Genomic DNA, 21,038 nt, shown 5'->3' on the forward strand with positions numbered 1-21,038 from the left:
GAATTCCATTGTTTTCACACACACACACACAGAGACGTTTATATTAAAAATAAAAAAGAAAAAAAATTCAAAAGTCCGAGATTTTCGCAATTTTTCCGATTTAGAACAAAGAAAGATTGTACTTTTGGACATAAATTCTCAATAATTAATTTCAGGTCTTTAATTACAATCGTTAGCTCCGTTGTCGTTGATAAAAGCGTTAGACGCAAGAACCGCAATTATAGACAAAGATAAATGTCCATTACCCGTACTTTACGAAAGAGTGTCGAACTGTCCGATTGTTTGACCAACGTCAAAGCAATTTGCCTATTTACCGTCACTTGGTCGTCGATCGATCGCGCGCACACGTACACACACACACACACCAATGGAAGACCGCCTGTCAAATATTCGTTTCAATCGGTGAATTCTCTCGCCGTTTTCCCTTCACTGATTATCTCCCCAAATATCGACGTGGTGTCGCGCGATCTCGGCAAATTATCAGGTTATCGCCCCGTCCCATCATGGACGACACGAGGTTGCTGCACAAGTACTATCGAGCGTCCGGATACGGTTTAAACTCGCTGGTCAGAAATGCGAATCGATCAGGTTATCTCATCCGTCCGTTCGTCGCGGAGCCTCAATTTTTCACGAACTCTCTCTCTCTTCTTGCGAACCGTTACAGATGTACAAATTCCTGATCGCCGATTACCATCTCAAACATCTCTTCAATTTGAACGCTTACTGCGGTGCGGTGACATTCGCCACGTTCATCTTCGCGGTGGTTATGGCCGTTTGTTCGATCATGGTGAGTTCGGAATTGAGTAGAAAGTAATACTTCTCCTTCTGGATCTCTCTCTCTTTCTCTCTAAGAGAAGAGAGAGAAGGAAAGCTTTTTCATTTTTTTTTTTATTTCCACCCTCTTCGATGTCATTTGAATCGCGATTGTATAATTAACAGCAAATAAATTGCGATAATTAACCAAAAGAGTCGTTTGCGAATCTTATGTGTGTAATTGATTTCATTCATAACACGCGAGCATGGAAAGCCGAGTAAGTACAATACGTCGTCCCCGATAGAGAAAATGTAAGTGAGCTTGTTATTCCGGCAATTAATTTGCATATGATACCGTACCGACTCGCAGTACAATAATTAAAACGTCATTGACAATACGCGAGCACACGTTTCTATAATTGATTGTTTGTTTTAAATCCACCGTAATAATATTATTTCGACGTTGTAATTAATCAAGGGACGGTAAAGCGAAGAGTCGCGGAATTAACGATACATGTCCCTCGTCAACGACGTGGTTTCGGGCATTTAAATACGTAATACTCACTCCGCGTTTTATGTGCGTGTGTGTGTGTGTGTGCGTGTGTGTGTGTGTGTGTGTGTGTGTGTTGTATGTGTGTACTTGTGCGTACTTCCCGTACATCGTTATACGAAAGAAAACGAGTCACGTATCGTCCCGAAAATCTTGCCAGTGCCAAACTCTCTTGCCGGCTTAAAGAAAATGTAAACAACTTTGCGAGGTAATCGTCTGAATACCGATGTGATTCTTTCGCGCGCGCCATTGTAACAAATATAATTCCCGCGGACTCTTAAAAAAAATACCGCGTCTTCTCCTCCTCTTTCTTCTCCTCCTTCTTCTCCCATTCTTTGGCGATTTTGACGAAGAACATCTCAACTATTTTTCCCGCGCAAATGCGAAACGCCACGCGCCTTTAATTCTTATCGAGATTTCGAGAGAAGTTGCAATCTCGGACTTCAAACAAATTTGCAAGAGAAGAAAGTTTTTATTGATTCAATCTGTTTTCTTTAGCCGCGAGATTTATTTTCTGATAAAACAGATTATACAGCGTGCGCGAAAGAAAGAAATATATATATATATATATATATAGAGAGAGAGAGAGAGAGAGAGATGTTGCTTTGCAAAGTTCAAACTATTCGCAATAAGAGCGGCGCAAACACACACAGGAAAATATACAGAAATGTAGAGAAGGGCAACAAAGAGCTAAATGCGCGATTCAAATGAGATTGATTTAATCGCTATTGATTTGCCCCGAATAACCGAAGACTTTTTTTTTATTCTGGCGTTCAGAGTTTAAATACGGTGACGTCCAACGACACACTTTTTCGCGAATTGTTTCGGAGAGCGGAGAAGGTAAGTTGACAATTACACACACGCGCGCGCAGACAGCCGGATGAAGTTTGGCTCGTGTGATATTGAAACCGCTTGAGTGAAAGAGAGAGAGAGAGAGAGTGTGCGCACACTCTCACGCTGACTATCAATAATTTATAGAAGTTACCGCGGATGGAGAGCGTCGTTAGCATCGTGCCGCCGTACAAGTGCATTCACAAGCATGTAAGTTTAACTTGACTACCGATCCGTCAAAGATACGATTGATAATTCATTGCGTCCTGATAAAACTGTCGAATCTTGTGCAGCTGCAGCGGATGACCGTGTTCCAAACGAAGACAAAGAAAACGGTAACGTATCGATAAATCAATTTCCTGCTCGCGGTTATTAGCGCGCGGACTTCTTAAAATATTTCTGATTTCCGGAGAACTTGTTATTGCCTCGCTAGTTATGCAAAGAGCAACTCGAGCTGGAAATAATGAACAGCAAGATGTCGTGCATCGAGAAGCTATTGAAGCCGGAGGTAAATTATTTGCCGCGCCGGATCGTTACTCGTGAAATGTGAAAAAGCCGCGGCGATATCGCAACTTGAACGCGAGCGCGTGTATATCCTTTGTGCCAGTCGCGCTTTAATTCAATATACGCACCGTGGATAAAAATCATCGAGCCGTGGCCTACTCGCGTGTACAGAACTCTATTCAGAATTTACGCGCGATCATCGACCCTAAATAATTTAATACCCCCCCAGGCCGTCCGCGCGCCGCCGCTATGGAACTATACGCCGTGAAACTGCGAGCGCACTCATAACAAAAAGGTCACGAATATAAACCGTGCGCGTCGATCGCGAAAATTCGCTCTTAATTAAAATTTCATCACCCGTTGAAGAATGAGAGATTTAATAAAACGTATTAGCGCAATTTTCCGCGTATATACGCGCCGGATACTGTTGCAGCGAAAAGCAAATCCTATATATACCCTCTTTCTCTTTTTTCCCTATCTCTTTCTCTTCCCTCCTTTTCCTTCTCTCCTTTTCTCTCTCTCTCTCTCTCACTCTCTCTCTCTCTCTCTCTCTCTCTTTATCACTCTCTATTTTTTTTTTATATATGCACGATATGCACGAGACGACCTATAACCCCCATGAATTACCAAAGGTCACATATAAGCTCATTATACCCTTGACGACTTTCGGTCGTTGCGTCGGACAATTGGATCTCCGACATCGTAATAAATACCGATTGACCGCGTTCAATGGCAAGACGTAAAATTAGATTCATGCGCGCGACCCTTATTAGCTCGGACCTTTGAGCGGTTTATATCGCGCGCCGGACGAGATATTTTTATTTTCTCTCGACTAATCCATTTCCGGACTACGTATATATTTCGGACGTGTTGGTATTTAAGCGCGACACATCGCGCGCGCTTCAATTTCTCGCAAGGGAGGCGCGAGAAGAAGTTAATATTGGATGTGTTCGCGTTAAGTTTCTATTTGAAGTACGTCCTCGAGGAAAATTGTAGAGAGCGCGCACGCGCGCACGGCGCAAAACGAGGCAAAAAGCGATATCGCTGTAGAAATTACGGACTATAAACGTTTCCAAACTTCACAGCGTAGTAAAGAATTATTGGACTATTTTAATCGAAAATGGATTCCATTCACACGGGCAGCGGATCGCCAAAAGTTTTCTAAATTGTGATAATTTAGAAAACTTTCTGCTTTTGCCCTCGTTTCTTTCAATCGATATGTGTGTATATATGTGCGTGCGTGCGTGTGTGTGTGTGCGTGTAACGAATCTTTCCGTTGAGAGATATACGAGTCGTCGTTTATGAATCAGCTCGTTTGGCAATAAATTCGTTTTAGTTATACACACAGTTATATAATGGCACATACGTATATCTTGAATTAATTGAATATTGTAATGGCATGAAAATTTGTTAATGATAATTTACGTCTGATTATGTCGCTAATAATAATATATTAATTATGTCGGATGTTACGTTACGATTCTGCGCTGACAAACTATTTTTCAGGAGCAATCCGAGTGGCGTCGCAGCAGATCGCCGAAATTGTACCACCGACCGATCAATGCGGAAACGTTCAAATAAGAATACGAATAAACGGAAAAGAGAGCGGGGCGGTGTAACACACGCGGAAAAACAAAAACAAAAATAAAAAGCAAGCATTAAAATTCGACGCGATTTTGTTGTCTGGTAATGTCGGAGCGTTGCGCGTTAATTGATCCGTATAAATGTAATAATCGTTGTACGACGGCGCGTCACGTTTTAAACGGCCGCATAAATCTCGCAAAATATAGCGAAGTAACAGATTTACATACATTCTCATTAATTGTAGCATTAAATAATGGCTGTGATTTGATAAACGTCTCGGAATTAAATTGAATTTATTAAGTCCGCATTCGCGTGTGTTTTTGTTGTGTTGTCGTGTGTTACGCGACGATATGCGAAAAGAGCGCTGCGGCGCGCGCATCTCGTGTGTGTACACGCGCGTACATGAATTAATATACGAGGTGTAATGAATTGCAACCGCGTTCGATGAAATGTTGAAAAAAATGTTCTCGTTGCGGACGAGTGAAACAGAGAGAAAGAGAGAGAAACAGAAAAACAGAGACAGAAAAAAAAAAGAAAAGAAGAAACTGTCGTCGACGAAACTACGAGGGTTTTGTCATCGACGTTAACGTTATTCCGTATCTTCGTTCAAACACGTGTAATTTTCGCACCGTCACACGCAAACCACACTCCACGGTATAAATCGTGACCTATTAAATGAACTGTGCGCCGTGTATAAGCGCCGCAGGTTCTACGACAAAACTTTTGCGTCGAAATAGTCGGCGTGCAGCGCGTGTATGCGCGCGCGCTAAACTCTTGTGCGTGTCGAAATTCACCGAAAAAAAAGTGCGGTAACGTTTTTGCGGTTGACCACACGTGAACGACAAGTATACTCGCGCGGTGTGCAAAAAGCATAACGTCATTCACGCAGTTTTACCATGTTTTGGCCGTGGTGGTACAACTATACCGATAGTTCCATTTCTAGATTGCGAAAGAAATTAAAGTCGAACGTACAGAAAGACGTGACGCGTTTTCAATATGTCGCACACATCGCGCACGATCGTGCAACGATATATGAATATATATTTTGTTCGATTGTGCAAAAAAAACTTTAAGTTATGCAGAAAATGGACAAAATCCCGTATCACTTGCGGCGTGTCAGAATAATTGACAACGTTAAGCTTCTCTGCATTTCGTGTTTTAAATCGAATCTAAAGTATTGCCTGCGATCGAAACGTTTTAGCGTGCAATGACCTTAATTTGAATTAAAATAATTAGCAAAATACGTCAAACGTCACATCTCATAGATTGTTCTAATGTGGCCTTTGTTCTCTGCAGTTTTAAATTATTTCGTGAGAGAGAGAGAGAGAGATAGAAAGAGAGAGAGAACGTAAAATTAACCAAACAGCTATTGAGATCAAAAAGTTGCTCGAATGTATAGAGGAAATGGGATGTGCGTTGTGCGCAACAATAAGCGCCATTGTGAGCACAACACACCATTGTCTTGAGACAAGGACCGTTAAAGTTTAACGCTATTATCCAACTCGGAAATAAGAAACGACAATTTAGCATGATTGCAATCTCCACTGAACTATACCACCATCCGTTGTCTCAAGACGATGTTAACCATGACGTATGTCACGTGCTAGTGTCACACACATGATTGTTAACATCGTATTGTTGTGCGACGTTATCTCATTCGTCAGATATGATACATCATCAGGCAGTAATAAATCTGTGTTCTGACCAAAACACCTACGAGACAAACGAAGTAGGAAAAAATATATACTAACGGAAAAATAAAATATTCTAGTTCGCTCATCAACATTCTACATTTTTATTCATTTAAAAATTATTAAATTATAAATAATGTAAAAAATATATATATATTCCAATGTAATTAAAATTTAAATCTCTAATGATTCGGAAAAACATAGAACTATTACACACAGAAAAAGAGAGAGAGAGAGAAATAATTTCGAAGACAAAAAACTGAGGAGAATTACTGTGTACTAAAGACCTCTCTATGACTTTCAAATCAGACGGTTCGGTTTCCATTAAATATTTCGTTTACATACCCTCATTTCTATTCCCGATTCTCTCAAGATTCGACTTACCGCCAACCGATCGGTTCCATCTTCTTTTCTCGCCGCGGCGCTTACGGATGTCGCCAGTGGTGCCGATCCGGACTGTCGCGGCGAGGTCTGGCTCGCGAACGTCTATTTTCACTGGTGTGGTGCTGCGCGCATCCCTTCCATTCCCCGCCCGCGAACACACACAGCGGGGAGGATGAACTGGCTCAGAAATTGAACCACCGTCGCGAATACGTGGCATATACGGGGAACTAGGGTCTTTGCTCCCGTTTAATATTTTAGCTAGTCCATTGGCTGCTGCCGCTCGAGGCATCGACATGCGCCCTGGTGGTGGCTTTCGGCCCCGCTTTTCCACCGCTCCGCTCCGCTCGGCTCGGCTCGGCTCGGCTCGAAACGGACGCTGTTCTCTCGCACGCCTCGTTTACGTCAGGCCGGCTTTTCAGCTCCGGGGGTAATCCAACGAATACGCTACGCGGAGCGGTCCGATATCGATATGGGGATGAGACGGATCGATCCGCGCGCGTTCTCGGTCTGTTTATTCGGTCATCGATCCCCGCGTCGCGGCCATCGAGCCACGTCCGGATTCTCTATCTATCTCTCTCTCTCTCTCTCTCTTTTTTTTTCTCTTTCCGCCTACGGTTCGGAAAGTGTTGCATTCCGACCGAGATCTGAGAAAATGGATCTTCGAGATGGGACCTCGTTACAAATGGTCAGATCGTTATATCGTATCCGTTAAACTCGGATTTCCCTTCGGCAATGTTTATGCAATCGAGCGAGCGGTAATAAAAAGAACTCGCGAAATCAACTGCAATCTGAGAAACTAATTCAGAAACTTTGGTTTTAATGTCGAGTTTTCTTCGCGCTGATCGTTTTCTTAGATTTATAAATTGATCTCTCTCTCTCTCTCTTTCTCCCCCCCCCCCCAGAGAGATGTACCGCATTTCTTAATAAAAACGCCGAATAAAAACGAGAATAAAAAAAGTTATTCTCGGACGAGCTTTCGATTGATGGTAGGTACTTCGTACTTCGACGAAGAGAAACGGAACGGTTTGATGTTTTTAAAGTAGTGATGTATGGAGTCGTGTTGATGTTTGTGGGAACTGACGGCGCGAGGGAGTATTCCCGCGTTCTCTCTGCTTAATATAATGGTGATGAATGGATGATATTCGCGCGAATGAAGTTCAGAAGCGACCTTAGAGCTAATTCTTCCGTGCGAAAACATTCGGCGAGAGCCACATATCACGCGGCCAACATATATTGCAAAGAAATATTTATCAAAGCGTATAACATTTCACGTTTCGGGAAGTACATACGAGTAAATATTTCTTTAACCATCTGTAATGTGCGCATCGAGAGAGAGAGAGAGAGAAGAATATCTCCTTTTTGAAATATATTGCCTGTAAAAAAATAACGACGCGGTCTCTGCCTTTTATGTTTGACTGGAAAATTCGGAAGAAAAATCGACCGCTCCTCAATTCCTCACCCTCCATTTCTATAACGCCGTGCGCCACGATCTCCGGATTTTTAAACCTCGTGAAATGGCAGCCCTAGTGTTGACGTTGGGGAATCGGGTATAGAGTAGCTTCTATATCTCCCCGTACACACTACGTGGTCACTGAACCGTGCGCGGAGAATTTTTAAAGTAGAAGAAACCTTACGGGGAGAACTCCCGTCGTACGCTATCGCGCGAGCGCGCGCGCGTGTTGCATAGCTGTCTAAAAGTATAATTTGCATGCTTCCTGTACGCTCTAAAATCTCGCGTGTCTATGTAATTAAGTTTAGTATAGCCAGGGAATGGTAACGTTGTGTGTAGAGAGTCCAAAGCTAGTTTGCAACACACAGAATTTAGTAAATATAAAAGTGAACGAGTGAAAACCAAAAAAGAAAAACTATAATACGAACGCGGTGCTTATAAATTTATAAGAGCGAGACATTTTTGTCACACACACGCACGTCGAGTATATATCAAACTCGAAATTGATAACGATTGACCGGGAGAGGGAAAAAGGGCGCGCGGCGCGGATTGATCGATGTTTGTGCTCCTAATACGATCCGGCGCGGCTTCTTTTGCCGCGCATCGGTTATATACCCGGCAAAGCCGTATACATGCTGATCGGCATTTTGCCCCGCGACTGGCATAGATCGATTGACACGTATTCAGTCGACGAGAGCCACCCAATGAGCTTTGTTGATCGGCAAAGTCGATTATACCGGGAGTATATTCGCGCACGACGGCGAAAGACACCTTAAGGTTGAAACAATCGCGTGAATTTTTGCGCACAAACAAGCTTTGAGAAAAAAATATAATACAATAATGCGCGTATTCGCGCGCGCGCGCGCGCGCTCGATAGAGTTTGAGATTAGATCGTTAAAAAATGCAAACACTCATTCATATTCGCGATGCGATTAAACATGCATAACGTGTTTTTGTTTTTATCACCAAAGTAATTAAAGCCAGTGTAGTTTATAGAAAAAAAAAAAAAAAAAAAAGAACAAGACAGCTACTTTTGTAAAAACATTTTTCTATCTCATATATGTGCGCGCACTTTGCTTGTTTAATATTCCCGCATTTGCGACGCATACACAACGCGGCGTGAATTGAGAGTCTCTCTCACTTAGCGACGAAAAGCGAGTAAATTGCTAGTAATTATGCGCACATTTTACAGAGCTCCGCAACCTTTCACACGTCGACGGACGTGTTATGTCAAAGCCTCTCGCAATTCCAGAAGCGGTAATACAATTTGGGAATGACTTCGGTCGTAGAGGGAATTACACGAAAACCCCATTTATTCTACGTGTCGATAAGCCTTTGAGAAATCGATCGCACCGCAGCAGGCAGGTTGTTTATGCAAGTGTCGGTTACGTTACCACGCCGATAGCCTCGTTTGGCAAGTGTCTCGCGTCGCCATGCTTTACCGCGAAATAACCCAATAGCTCTAACACGTATCTCTGTAACGCTCGAACTTCGGAAATTTTGGGCACGCGGCCCTACAATCATTTCGCGCGCGCGCGCGCGCGCGTGTGTTTATTGTGTGTGTTTAACGACTGTTTTCTCGCGCTCCATTTCATAAAGACTTCGCCCCGCGCGTTCACACACTTTCCAAATCAAACCGCTCAAATCTACTAGCAGTCCATATCGGGACAAATTTCCATCAAAAAAAAAAAAAAGTAATACTTCAATTTACCGCGCTAAATCTCTCTAAAATAGAAAAGTGGAGGCATAAACTCGTTTTATTTGATCGAAATCGAACAGAATATTTTTATCACGCAATTCCAATAAATTCGATTTTATCTTTAAAAACACTCTCCGCGTGTGTATACTCAAAATAAAATTTTTGTAGACGTGTGAGAGAAAATGATGTTTTTGAATGGGTCAGATTTTCGCCATCCGCGTAAGTAGTAAGTATCTGTGGCGTGGTCAGAATCAGGCTCTTGACAAATATCCCGAGTGACGCTCGGCGAACGAAGAAAATCCGATTGTGTCAGTCGCCTATGTACCCACGGGGAATTTGAAAAATCGATGGCAACTTCTGACAACGGGCCGCTGCCCGCCCTTCGCAACCCTCCGGTTCTTCACCGCACGTTTTGGCACCCGGCTCTTCGCCATCATCCCTCGCGAGAACGCTGTCTACGCAACTATCGACTTTTTTCGGGGATGTGAGCGAGATGTGTGGAAGGAGGGAGCGGGGAGAGAGAAGAGAGATTGGGATGGCGGTGGGCGGGATACGGTGGCCGACAAGCAGCTTCTGAAAAATGCCCCTGGAGCGTGACTACCCACCACTTTTTTTTTTCTCCTTCTTCTTTTGCCCTCGTCCGGCACCCCCGCGCGCGCAAAGGCCGCACCGGGTGCGGCGGCGGGAGGATTCGGAACGAATGGGCCACACGTGTGCCGCGCATTCTCTCGTCTTTTTTCCTTTCTTCCTTCCTTCCTTCCTTCCTTCCTGCCCTCCTCTTCCGTCTTTTCCATGCCCTCCGTCCCGTTCATCCCCTGCGCCGCTCTGCCGCCGACATCGTCGATTTCGCACAACTCGCTATACTGTGCTGTGCGCGCGCGGGGACGAAGTCTCGAACTCTCGCGAACCTCTTTCCGGAATCGTGATTTACACTTGTCATGGCGTCGCCTTGCACCACGTGTCGCGGACACTTGGCACTTTACTTCTCTCTTATCGCGCGCCGGGAATTCGAAAATCGCGTGTCCCTCAACTCGCGGAAAAGGTTGTTTTAATAAAAGCACAAAGATTTTAATCGCATCAAATAAAAATAGAACCCTCAAGGTCGGCCGCAATTAGCCTTTTCTGCGCTGTGCACATTTATTTCGTCTTCTTCGTCCATACACGTGTACATATAAAGTAGATTATTTGAAACAAGATAGGGAATGGGTTAATCCGGGATTAGCGCTTTAATTCAGATTGCGGACGCAATTTAGTCCTAGAAGCTTAATGTATCCAGAATTTATTAGCTCGCCAAATGCTACCATTCTGCGCCTGGCCTTTAATTAATAAACGCGGTGTACTATCAGTCCACCATCTGCACTATTGCAATTTTATGAGGTGGAATGGCGCACGAGGGGCGATACCTTCGGCCTCTGTAATTGTGTTTTACGTTTCGTCGTTATCGTCGCTCGTTATACACACGGCCAGTTGTAATTGCAATGCGTCTTAATTATTTTCTTCAATGAATAATCAACGTATTACACGCTTTGGGGCGAGGATCAAGGTTTAGCGTCGGACTCGTATTTCTTGCAATTTTCCTCTTCCGTTATATTACTGAATCACGGAAACAAAACACTTGGGAGAACACGAGAATAAGAAAATGAAGATAGAAAACGGAAAGGACTTAGAAGCTCATTGAAAGAAGTAAACTAACGAAGTTTATTCATATAGCAAGGGATAAACGCTCTTTGAGAAAAAGCGTTGAAAAATTTAGTGACTTTACCTCATTTTCTTTCTCGCGGAGACGAGATCAACGTAGTAGTAACCAACGCTTTACTCATTAATTAGATCCTGTCATCAAATTTTTAGAATTATTACGAGACGTATAAAATAAACCCGACGTTTCGTCGTTGTCGTCGTCGTCGTCGTCGTTGTCGTAGTTTAAAGGGTTGTGCGCCGCCTAGCAACGTCCTTCACAGAGGAGGATTTTAATCCCCCGAGCGACCCGCCGGAAATCCGTCTTCGTCCTTTCCTCTCGTTTCTCGTCGGAGAAAAGCAACTCGCCGGATCCGCTGGGTCTCTCTGTCGGGGGGGTCGTCGAGAGCCCGGAGATTCTCAGATGAATAATATCTAGCGTCGTTCGAGACGCGTCCTAGGATAAATCGTCGTTTGGATGTAACGTCCTTCCTCTCTTTCTCTCTCTCTCTCTCTCGCGCCGCACATGTATACATATGTGTATACGTATGTGTACGTAACACACACACATATATGTGTGATATATACATGTTCGAAAAGTCGAGTGGAAAAAGGGCTCTCAGGGAGTAGGTAAACTGCGGTTAAACTGCGCGTATTACATATGACTCCGCAGCGATCAACGTGCAAGGATCAACGATGTTGTGTGTTGTCTATCTGTGTGTTTGTGTGTGTGTGTGTGTGTGTATGTGTGCGCGTCTACGTTCGAAAGTTTCTGCGTGATAAGTGGCGAATGATTTATTCATCTCACGACGTAGCGCAGGCAGCGGTACAAATTACGCATCGCGCACAGAAAACCTTCGCGCTACGTGACAGTAATTCATACATCTGTATTAACGTAGCTCGCCGCGCGGCGCGTTCCGCTCGGGTTTATTCCCGGACGTTGCGTTCGGAAATTTGAAATAATTTTAATTGTTTGCGCAAAACTTCTTGAAAACGCGCGTCGTTTAACGCGCGTCCATCGACGAAAATTTCGCGCGAGCGTTACACGATGCGAAAAAAATAATTTCTCCCTCTCTCTCGCGCGCGCGCGCGCAACGATCGATTGGTTAAAGCGAGGAAAGGAGCCGATTAATTAACGATCGGCTGGATATTCAATTAATCGTTTCACCAAAGCGATATAGTCACACAACCAATTAAAGGTAATTAGAATGAAGGAAACGCCTCTAAATATTTAACCGCAAGATTATTACCGAAATTAATATCTCCGCATGAAATTGACTACATACATATTGCCATGTGAGATATAATATATATGTATAATATATATGTACATATATATTATCTGTAGAATACGTAATTGTATAGATTAGATGTGTCAAAGTGTCGGGACGAACTTGCAGACAGACGGACGGACGGACGGGCGGACGGATGATGAAATTTTACTTGGAGAAGTTTTTCCCCGCGTCGATTTGACACGTACCGCCGCAAAGCTGTCACCGAATTTCGGCTGACTAATCGAGCGTATCGACACGCAATCACTTAGAAATTGACGCGATGGATTGACTGCCGACGCGCGGTGATTCGATTTCGGATGCGAAAACGGGACACACAGCCGTTGGTACGATGTAGTTATTAGAGAAAATTGAATTAATCGACCAACCTTGCGGTAATTTAAAGCGACGTTAAGCCCGTATATCACTGATCACCGCCCGAGAGAAACGTATTTCTAATAATTCAGGAGTTTTAGAAAATAATTCAGCGACGCTACGTCGCGTCCGCGTTTGCGTGTCTATATTAATCGACTCGACGCGAAACTCGCGAATCTGACAAAGATTTCGCGAAAACCCTTTCCGATACACGGAAGGGATGATTTTTTTTTTTTTTTTTTTTCACGGACCAACGGTAAGCCCAACGGACTCATGGTTCACCACAAGAGCGCAACTCGGTCGGGGACTGTTCCTTGCTACGCGGGAATTTTTGATTAAAGTTTAATTTACAGGTACGGCTCCTAGCGGACTTTAAAATGAGATTTTTTATCCTCGCGCTCGCGATATACTATATATACCGTCGTGCTCGCTTATCGCCGCTACGGAAAAAGTCAGGCTCGACGACGTCTGTAAATATCATATACGTGTATGTATACGTGCGTGGAAATATCGGAAAGTGCATTACTTGCGTCTGTATAAATGGTTTTACAAACATTCGTGTATTTCGAAGCGACTTCAACTTTTGTAGCAATTTTGCGTAAATTGGAGAAAGAGAGAAGCGGTTGTTATGTGAATATTTGAAAAAAACACACACTCAAAGTCAAAAATTAACTATCGACAAACAAGACGTAATTACATATGTGGATAACAAGTAGGTTGATTGGCTAGAGATGAATATAAATGAAGATTTATTCCCTTCCCTTTACTGTCTCTTTCTCTCTCTCTCTCAGCCGAGATATGAGAGATGAGTTTTGAAGATACGAGGCAGAGAAAATAATATATAAATAGCAATTAAAAACAATTGTTATTTGAATAACGGTGATAAATACGCTGTACATACATTTGGAAGACGCGTAATTATCATATGAGTCAATAAACAAATACACGTGATGTAGTTTCTAGTCAAAAGACCTTGACGATAACTAACAATTGTCATAATAAATAAGTTCATTAATTAATAAGACGCAAACACACTAGTCACATGACACACTAGTCACTTCGAATGACATCACTTAAATGATATATATTCGACACACAAGCGTCCAAATACTTTCTGCGTCGAAAAGATACAGCCTGATGTGTGAAAATAAAAAATAGACCTTGACACGGTCGAGCGAGTTTTGGCCGATGTTCCCGCGCGTGCATTAAGTCTCGCCTCTTAAATTGGTTTCCTAGAAGAAACTTTATCGTACCGCGCGAATCCGCGGGATTTGCGAGTGACCCAGAAGTAGTAGGAAAAGAGAGGAGAGGGGTATTTAGAAGGTACACACGTCTGGCGATAGCACGGCAAACCGCGGGCGTTTGCCAATTAACGATACTCAAACTTTACGTTCAAAAACTCCGAGCCGGCGTTACTTGAGATTTAATTGCAGATCGCGCGGCGCCCTTCAGATTATCCGCCAGGAGCGGTCTCTCCCTTCGGAAAGCGCAGCTCTCTCTCTCTCTCTCTTTCTTTCTCTCGATGCGAATATATCTCTGATAGGGCGAAAAATCAGCCTGTGCAAAGACCGCACGGCGGACCATTCGGAGATTATACGAGGAGCGGAGTAACGGTGCGAATTACGTACACGCGAATTTAACCGTCGGATGATAAAATACGGGCTTGGTGGCCATGCAAAAAAAAAAAAAAAAAAAAGAAGAAGAGACCCTTCCGTTTAAATTTTCCTCCTCTTTTCTCTCGCGTTTTCCGTTTTTTTCTTTTCTCTTGTTTTTTTTTTTTTTTCTCTCTCTCTTCTTTTGCCCCATCGCGATGCCCGGCGCACGCGCGCTTAATAAAATGAATATCGCCCTCCAAGGATAACCGCGCGGTCGGCGCGGCGGAGGCCCCGGCACAAAATTAAAAGCAAAACGTGGAGGAGAACGCGATATATCAGAAACAGACCCATGGGTAATTGCGCGAAGTAAATTCGAAGCGGAGGCAGAGAGCGGCAACGAGAGACGCGACTCGCCGCGCGTAAGCACGCGAGAGCGTGAAAAAGAGCGACGTATACGTAAACAATAATTGCCGGTCGCCCGCGCGCCGTCTCTCGCACGTCTAATTAACATGAGATCCGGTTAATCAGCCGGAATAGCAGCGACCGATTAAACGCGGGAAGAGAGACCGGTGCCGTGTCACGGAGTTTCTATTTCTCCCGAGTCCATTTATATGGTTATTTCTTCGAGAGACTAAAGGTTTCACGTCAACAAACGCGAGCGAACGCATATCTTTGCCCCCAGAAAAAAAACTACAAATTATTTACTTAATTGAAAAATTGTACATTATATTTTACTTTTATCTCAATTTTAATAAAAAAAAAAAAGAAAAACATGGAGCGATAAGAGTTACGATATTACATACACGTTTGCGTAGAAAATTAAACTTAAACGTGCAAAGAGAATATTTCAAGTTTTTTGCATTAGCATGAGAAATGCGCGTGTACACCTTTTTATATCGTTGCCAAGAGTATCTGGAATTTCGCATTAGCATAAGAAATGCATGTATACACCTTTTTTAAATAACATGAACGCGCGCGCGCACATACACACACACACACACACACACACACCCACGTACATCGCGTTATCCCCCGAAGAGTCAGATCTGAAATACGGAACCCGGAGCTGAAATTGCGGCGGCAATAGCTCAACTACTACACTGAAAGAGGGGAAGGGAAAGATGTAGCAGTTCATGTGCGTTATGAAGAGACTCACGACGGTTAGACCCACTTTCAGCCCGGAATCCCGCGGCTTTAAATACGCGGTTCGCGGAAAATAATGCGTCGCGTTTCTCCCGGTTGCGTTTTTTTCCGCCCGACCGTGCGCGTTTGTTAATTCGCGTGCACCCTCGGCGTGTTTACCCCTCGGCGCGGCTCCGTACATATATGACCGAAAACTGCGCGCAATAATGCGCCCGGGTTTTGAGATGGATCCGCGCGAACGAGCGCGTTGCGTTTCGTTTCGAGAAGTGCTTGTACACCGCCCGTACAACTCGTCGACGCAACGAATGCATACGCGCGCATGTTTCGACGTCGCGCTTGTGTGTGCGCGCACACTTTTCGTGCATACATATCTCCCGCAACGAAACTGGAATCGCTGCCAAGATCCCGGGTTATAACGGGGTAAAAGCGGCGGCGGCGGCGGCGGCGGCGACGGCGTCGCCGCTTTGCCGAAAATTAGGACGAAAGACAATTAGAATGCAGCAGGACACGTACAATGCGGAACATTCGGCGGCTATTACTGACTTTCAAAGTTCCAAAAGTGGCGAGGAAAAATAGATCGATTAAAAAGCGCAAACTAACCGAATGGTTTCGCATACTAGTGTTTGCGTTTTCGTATTTTTTACGCGTTTTAACGAGTTTTGTGTTTTCGTCGACGTTCACGCGGATTGCGATTTTGATACACGCTCTCTTTGGTCACGTCGCGGAACAAATAAGTGATTCACTTCGCCGCACGATCATTATTTCGCATTGTAAGGAGAAACGCACACACGCGGCGTCTATTTATGTGCGAACACGACGAGTCGTGTCGTTATCGCGTTGCCCCCGCATCACGTACGAAGGTAAGGGTTACACACAAATGCACATATAATATACAACGACACGGCAATATTATTCGGCTTAACACCAGAAACAATAGGTTTCCTCTCGTCTCGCAGATATTTCTGTTAACACACAATCGATACCCGATACGTCACACGGGTATAGCGGGTAGAAAGTAATAAACAATTGCCTTTTTCAAACGAAATTGTGTTTTTCCGTTCTGTCTCTGTCTCTCTCTTTCTCTCTCTCTCTCTCTTTCTTTTTCTCTCTCTCTGTCTCTCGCTCTCTTCGATGATCGTGCGACGCGACAGCAACCCCGGCTTTTCAGTAGCCTCGGCCGCGTCGTGCTTTCTCGCTCGGAAAAAAAAAAAAACACGAATACGCACGATACGGTTTAAATCCAGCGTTAAAACGCGCGCTCACGCATTTGTCGTATGCGCATTCGACGTGACACGACACGTTCATCCACGTTTAGGAATGGGGGTAACAACAACGGATCGGGGAATAACTTCACTATCAAGATCACGAGGAGATGAGAGACGAGGGAGGGGGGGGTGGGAGCAAAGGAATGAAGGATGGATTGGAACACACGACGCGGGAGAGAACGGTATTACGCGGATATATTGATTCTTTTTGTTACAAATAGAAACGGCATCCGCGCGCGCGGACGGTGCGCAGATAGAATGATATCAATCAAGGCATTGTTGCTATAACGCGATTGTTGAATATGAAATTTCAGGATGCGACGCGGCCGTGTCGCGCACGCCGGATGCAAATCGGGCCGTTCAGGTTTCAATCAAGTCGCGCGTCGTTTTCAACCGGGAATCTGGCGAGAGATAGATAGATAGATAGGGAGAGAGAAAGAGAGAGACAGAGAGAGAGAGACAGAGAGAGAGAGAGAGAGCGAGCGAGCGAGCTATCGCGTTTCCTCTCGCTAATACGCCCAGTGTATCACATTTGCCCGAAATCGAGTTTAGACGATCCACATCTCGCGACAAGATTCACGACGAATTGCGCACAATTCCATACGCCCGTGTAACACGAAAAAAGAACATCCCCGCAGAAAATTGGACAAAATTCGAACGTGGTTTCCTTTCTCGTGTGCGCACGTAAAACTTAATAATTCGCAAACACGAAGTTATTACCGTATTTACACCGACCAGCTTTGTCGGAATAATACATTTAAATATTTGTAAATAAATGTTTGTGTGTGTGTGTGTGTGTGTGTGTGTGTGTGTGTTAAAAAATTATAGTCATAATAAGCACACAGTTTCACCAAGCAGTTAATTTAAAATAATGAATAATTTTACATCCATTAATGTAATCAAGAAAACATCGTGTGACGGTATTATTGTATATAAACATACAACATGCAAGCGACTCGTGGCGCTAACTTCGCGGCGGGAAACGTGGCGACTCAAAACAAATTTTTCACGAGGTCAAGTACATCAGCAAAGAATAAAAAAAAAACAATTAATGATAAACGAGCAGCATCCCCGAGAGTGTCTTGAAAGTCCACTCGAGACTTTCGTCGATGCTCGATCGGAAATACGAGTGATGTATAAAACAATCTGAATGAATAGAACTTACCGAACTAGGGCGCGCGTCGTTTCTTTCTTTCTTCTTTCTCTCTTTCTCTCGTTTGCTCCCTCGACAAGCGGAGCGGATACGATCTCACATGCCTACAGACGTTTATTAATTGCGATTCCCACACAACTAATTGATATATCTCGTATTACCGTCTGTTTCTCAACTCAACACTACTGACACTCGTTCGCACGCGATTTCTCGGAAATCACGCGGTGAAATCGAGAAAAACACAGAGAACGATCGCGCGCCGCGAACAGCGCGCCCGGCGCGCCATAACAAACTGAAGTTGACTCCGCCGACAACGTAAGTCAAGCGAAAAACTATCGCATCGCGCGCCAACACATGGATCGCTACAACCCTATTTGCGTCTCCGTACATTGCACGTAAGTCGAATTTAATGACGTTCCTCGATTTCCAAACGACGCATGTCGACTAAACTCCGGTCTAATCGGATTCATTACGATATTTGCGGTATAATAAACCTACATGCGTTTCACGTTATTGAACGCGTGTAGGCAGGTGCGCGCTTGTCTGTCGACCCCGCCGCCATGTTCGAATTCGGAATTTCTTGCTGAATTGGTAAGTGTATACTAATAGACAGCTCGACATTGATTAGATCCGTGCATTTGCTTGATCAGAGACACTCAATATGGTTTTCAATTTATGAACGCATCGTGTCTCTCTGAATTTTTCATAAAAAAACTGTATATTCTCTCTCTCTCTCTCTCTCTCTTTCTTTCTTTTTCTCATTTGAATAATACTTATGATAAAATAATGCAATCCAGTCACGAAGCGTTTGCGTCACTTGAGAATATATTGAGCGACTTCAAAATGCAATACAAAAAAATGTAAAAAATATTTCCGACGTAAGACGTATCCCTTTTCGACGTACACGCGAGAAACGTAATCTCCGACAGAATATAAAATGTAATTTCGAGTTTAATTTTCTCAATAATGACGTTTCTCCCTTTCCCTCGCTAATTCCTCCCGTTTTTTTTTGTCGATTTTCTTTCATCACCGTCGCGCATCGTTTCGACAAAAAAAAAAAAATCGTTCGACGATATCTCTCTCTTCTCGCGCATTACATCCGCGTGCGGATACACGACGCGGAGAGAATAACTTTCCAATTGAATTTTCACCGCGTCGATCCTTTTTACACATGATGTATGTACGCGCAGCCGAGAGCCCCGTCATAATTTCTCACTTTGACAAATGCAAGCGGATCGATTTGACACGAGATGACCCTCTTTCTATTGATAAAGTGCCGCTTATAATAATGACGGATAGGGGATTCCTCCTCGTCAAACGTCAAGAGCACCATCGTCCTGCCTGTCTTCGATCTATCTCTCACGACCGCTCTTCGTTTCAGGTGTTTGTTTGACAGTCGCTCGAAAATCTCATGGCCGTCGCTCGCGCGCCGCGTCTCTCGTTCAAGCCCACCTTTTTAACGTCAAACAAACGTACGGGATGAAAATAACGTCATATATCGATGTGAAAATACGCGCGTTCGCGCGCGCGCGCGCGTGCACGTACAAGCGTGACATTTATGGCTGTTAAACGCGATAGAAAATCACAACGTATATGAAAATGCTTGTAATGTTTAAATCCCTCGACAAATATTTAGAGAACGTATTGAAATTACCAACGTAACTCTTCAATCTCTGTCACAATTTGTCGCGTTATTTTAGCTTCGACGGAGAGAGAGGGGAACCTCCGTCGCGTTCGAATTAAATTCATAAAAATGTTTGAATTGTATGAATAACAAATGATTGAATATTTAAGCAGTATAAAACCGATGGTTTTTGCAAGAAAATTGTATGTAATAATAAATTATAAATCGCCACGCAGTGTATGTGTGTTTTTACGCATTTGGTGAAAAAGAGATTTAACATGTAATTTAACTCTATGTGTGAGAGAAATAATAATAATAAAAATAAAAATAATAATAATAATAATATCTAAATTTAATTTAACAAATAATTCTTTGTCAGCTCACAATTTATATAAACAAGCGCAATGTGCGTCCATTGTGTAAGAACAAAATTATGATTGCTCCTTTCAGTTTCGTCAGCTCGCAACCTTCAATCTTCAGCCATTTTTATATTTTTATTGCTCATTTGTTCACCCTCAGTTTATTTTAAACGTCATTGTATACCGCTCCTATCGATTTTGCAATTTTCCACCGCACGAGCAACAACTTTTGCTCGTTATGAATACAGGCTCGCAGTAAAGGCAGGAAAAACAAGACCATCGAACATTCGATCGAAAAAAATTTTATTTCGACAACTGTCGTTATAGCACATGATTTTACCGTACATGTGAGTTTATGACAGCGTATTTTTTTATACGCGCGCTCTCTCGTTCTCTCTCTCTCTCTCTCGCTCTCCTCCTCTCGCTCTCTCAATCCACACATCTCGTGTTTCTCTCTCATTTCTTTTCACCAAACAACGTTCTGAATATATTCTGCTCTATTATGTATACCTTCAAAAAAGTGTGTAATCTTGGAAATATAGATATACGCCTATGTCCTTCTAAACGGTCGCAATCGGTACGTCGCACACGCGTTTCTCTTCTCGTAAAATAAGAGAAATATTTTTTTTTTTTTTAATATACTTTTTTCTTGTTTACTTCTTATTCGTCGTTATACACCGCGCCGTTAGACGGATTCTTCCTGCGACACTAAAATTACACATTTGTACATCGTTAACATTTTTTAAAAGTGGGCGCCCCTTTTTTTTCGGCGGGCTCGTCTTAAGGGTCGTAAAACTAGGTCCGATTCCTTTATTAACGCACACAGACACTCGCGCACTCGACTCGGCACAAAATTACATACACGCACGTTATACATGTACACTTATTAACATATACACCACGCGCACAACAAACACACGCGCGCGCGCTCACACACACACACACACACGGAATATACAATTTAATAATACAACATTCCCTGCTCACACTTTTTAGGAAATCGAAATTGCATCAGTTCTGGTTGAAGACGCACATTTAAACTAATTGAAATTAATTCAACAATGAAACGCGGATTTTGCATTATGACGTTTCGAAATTACAATTATACGCGGATATGCGGAAATCACATGTGT

General features: G+C 43.4%; 1 protein-coding gene across 4 annotated transcripts; it reads left to right on the forward strand.

The window, feature by feature from the left end:
• Nucleotides 1-382: 382 nt before the first annotated feature.
• Nucleotides 383-4,496, forward strand: LOC109856676. 4 transcript variants are annotated; one of them, XM_020432214.1, is made up of 7 exons: nt 383-566; nt 665-787; nt 2,081-2,143; nt 2,282-2,344; nt 2,428-2,469; nt 2,568-2,642; nt 4,145-4,496. In XM_020432214.1, the coding sequence occupies exons 1-7, from the start codon at nt 504-506 to the stop codon at nt 4,217-4,219; spliced, it is 504 nt and encodes a 167-aa protein (XP_020287803.1). In that variant the 5' UTR covers nt 383-503; the 3' UTR covers nt 4,220-4,496. The 4 variants fall into 4 exon arrangements, with proteins under 4 accessions (XP_020287803.1, XP_020287806.1, XP_020287805.1 ...); XM_020432215.1 differs by having other exon boundaries at nt 508-588; XM_020432217.1 differs by lacking the exon at nt 2,568-2,642.
• The last annotated feature ends 16,542 nt before the right edge of the window (nt 4,497-21,038 follow it).

Source organism: Pseudomyrmex gracilis, unplaced genomic scaffold (assembly GCF_002006095.1).
Source record: "Pseudomyrmex gracilis isolate BER0280 unplaced genomic scaffold, ASM200609v1 scaffold_130, whole genome shotgun sequence".
Taxonomy (NCBI): domain Eukaryota; kingdom Metazoa; phylum Arthropoda; class Insecta; order Hymenoptera; family Formicidae; genus Pseudomyrmex; species Pseudomyrmex gracilis.

What these genes read in the sequence shown, in the direction of transcription:
- LOC109856676 (XM_020432214.1), top strand. Translation starts at nt 504, where the DNA reads ATGGACGACACGAGGTTGCTGCACAAGTACTATCGAGCGTCCGGATAC. An exon ending in AAACGAAGACAAAGAAAACG is followed by an intron (nt 2,470 to 2,567) that starts GTAACGTATCGA and finishes TTGCCTCGCTAG; the next exon opens with TTATGCAAAGAGCAACTCGA. An exon ending in AGAAGCTATTGAAGCCGGAG is followed by an intron (nt 2,643 to 4,144) that starts GTAAATTATTTG and finishes ACTATTTTTCAG; the next exon opens with GAGCAATCCGAGTGGCGTCG.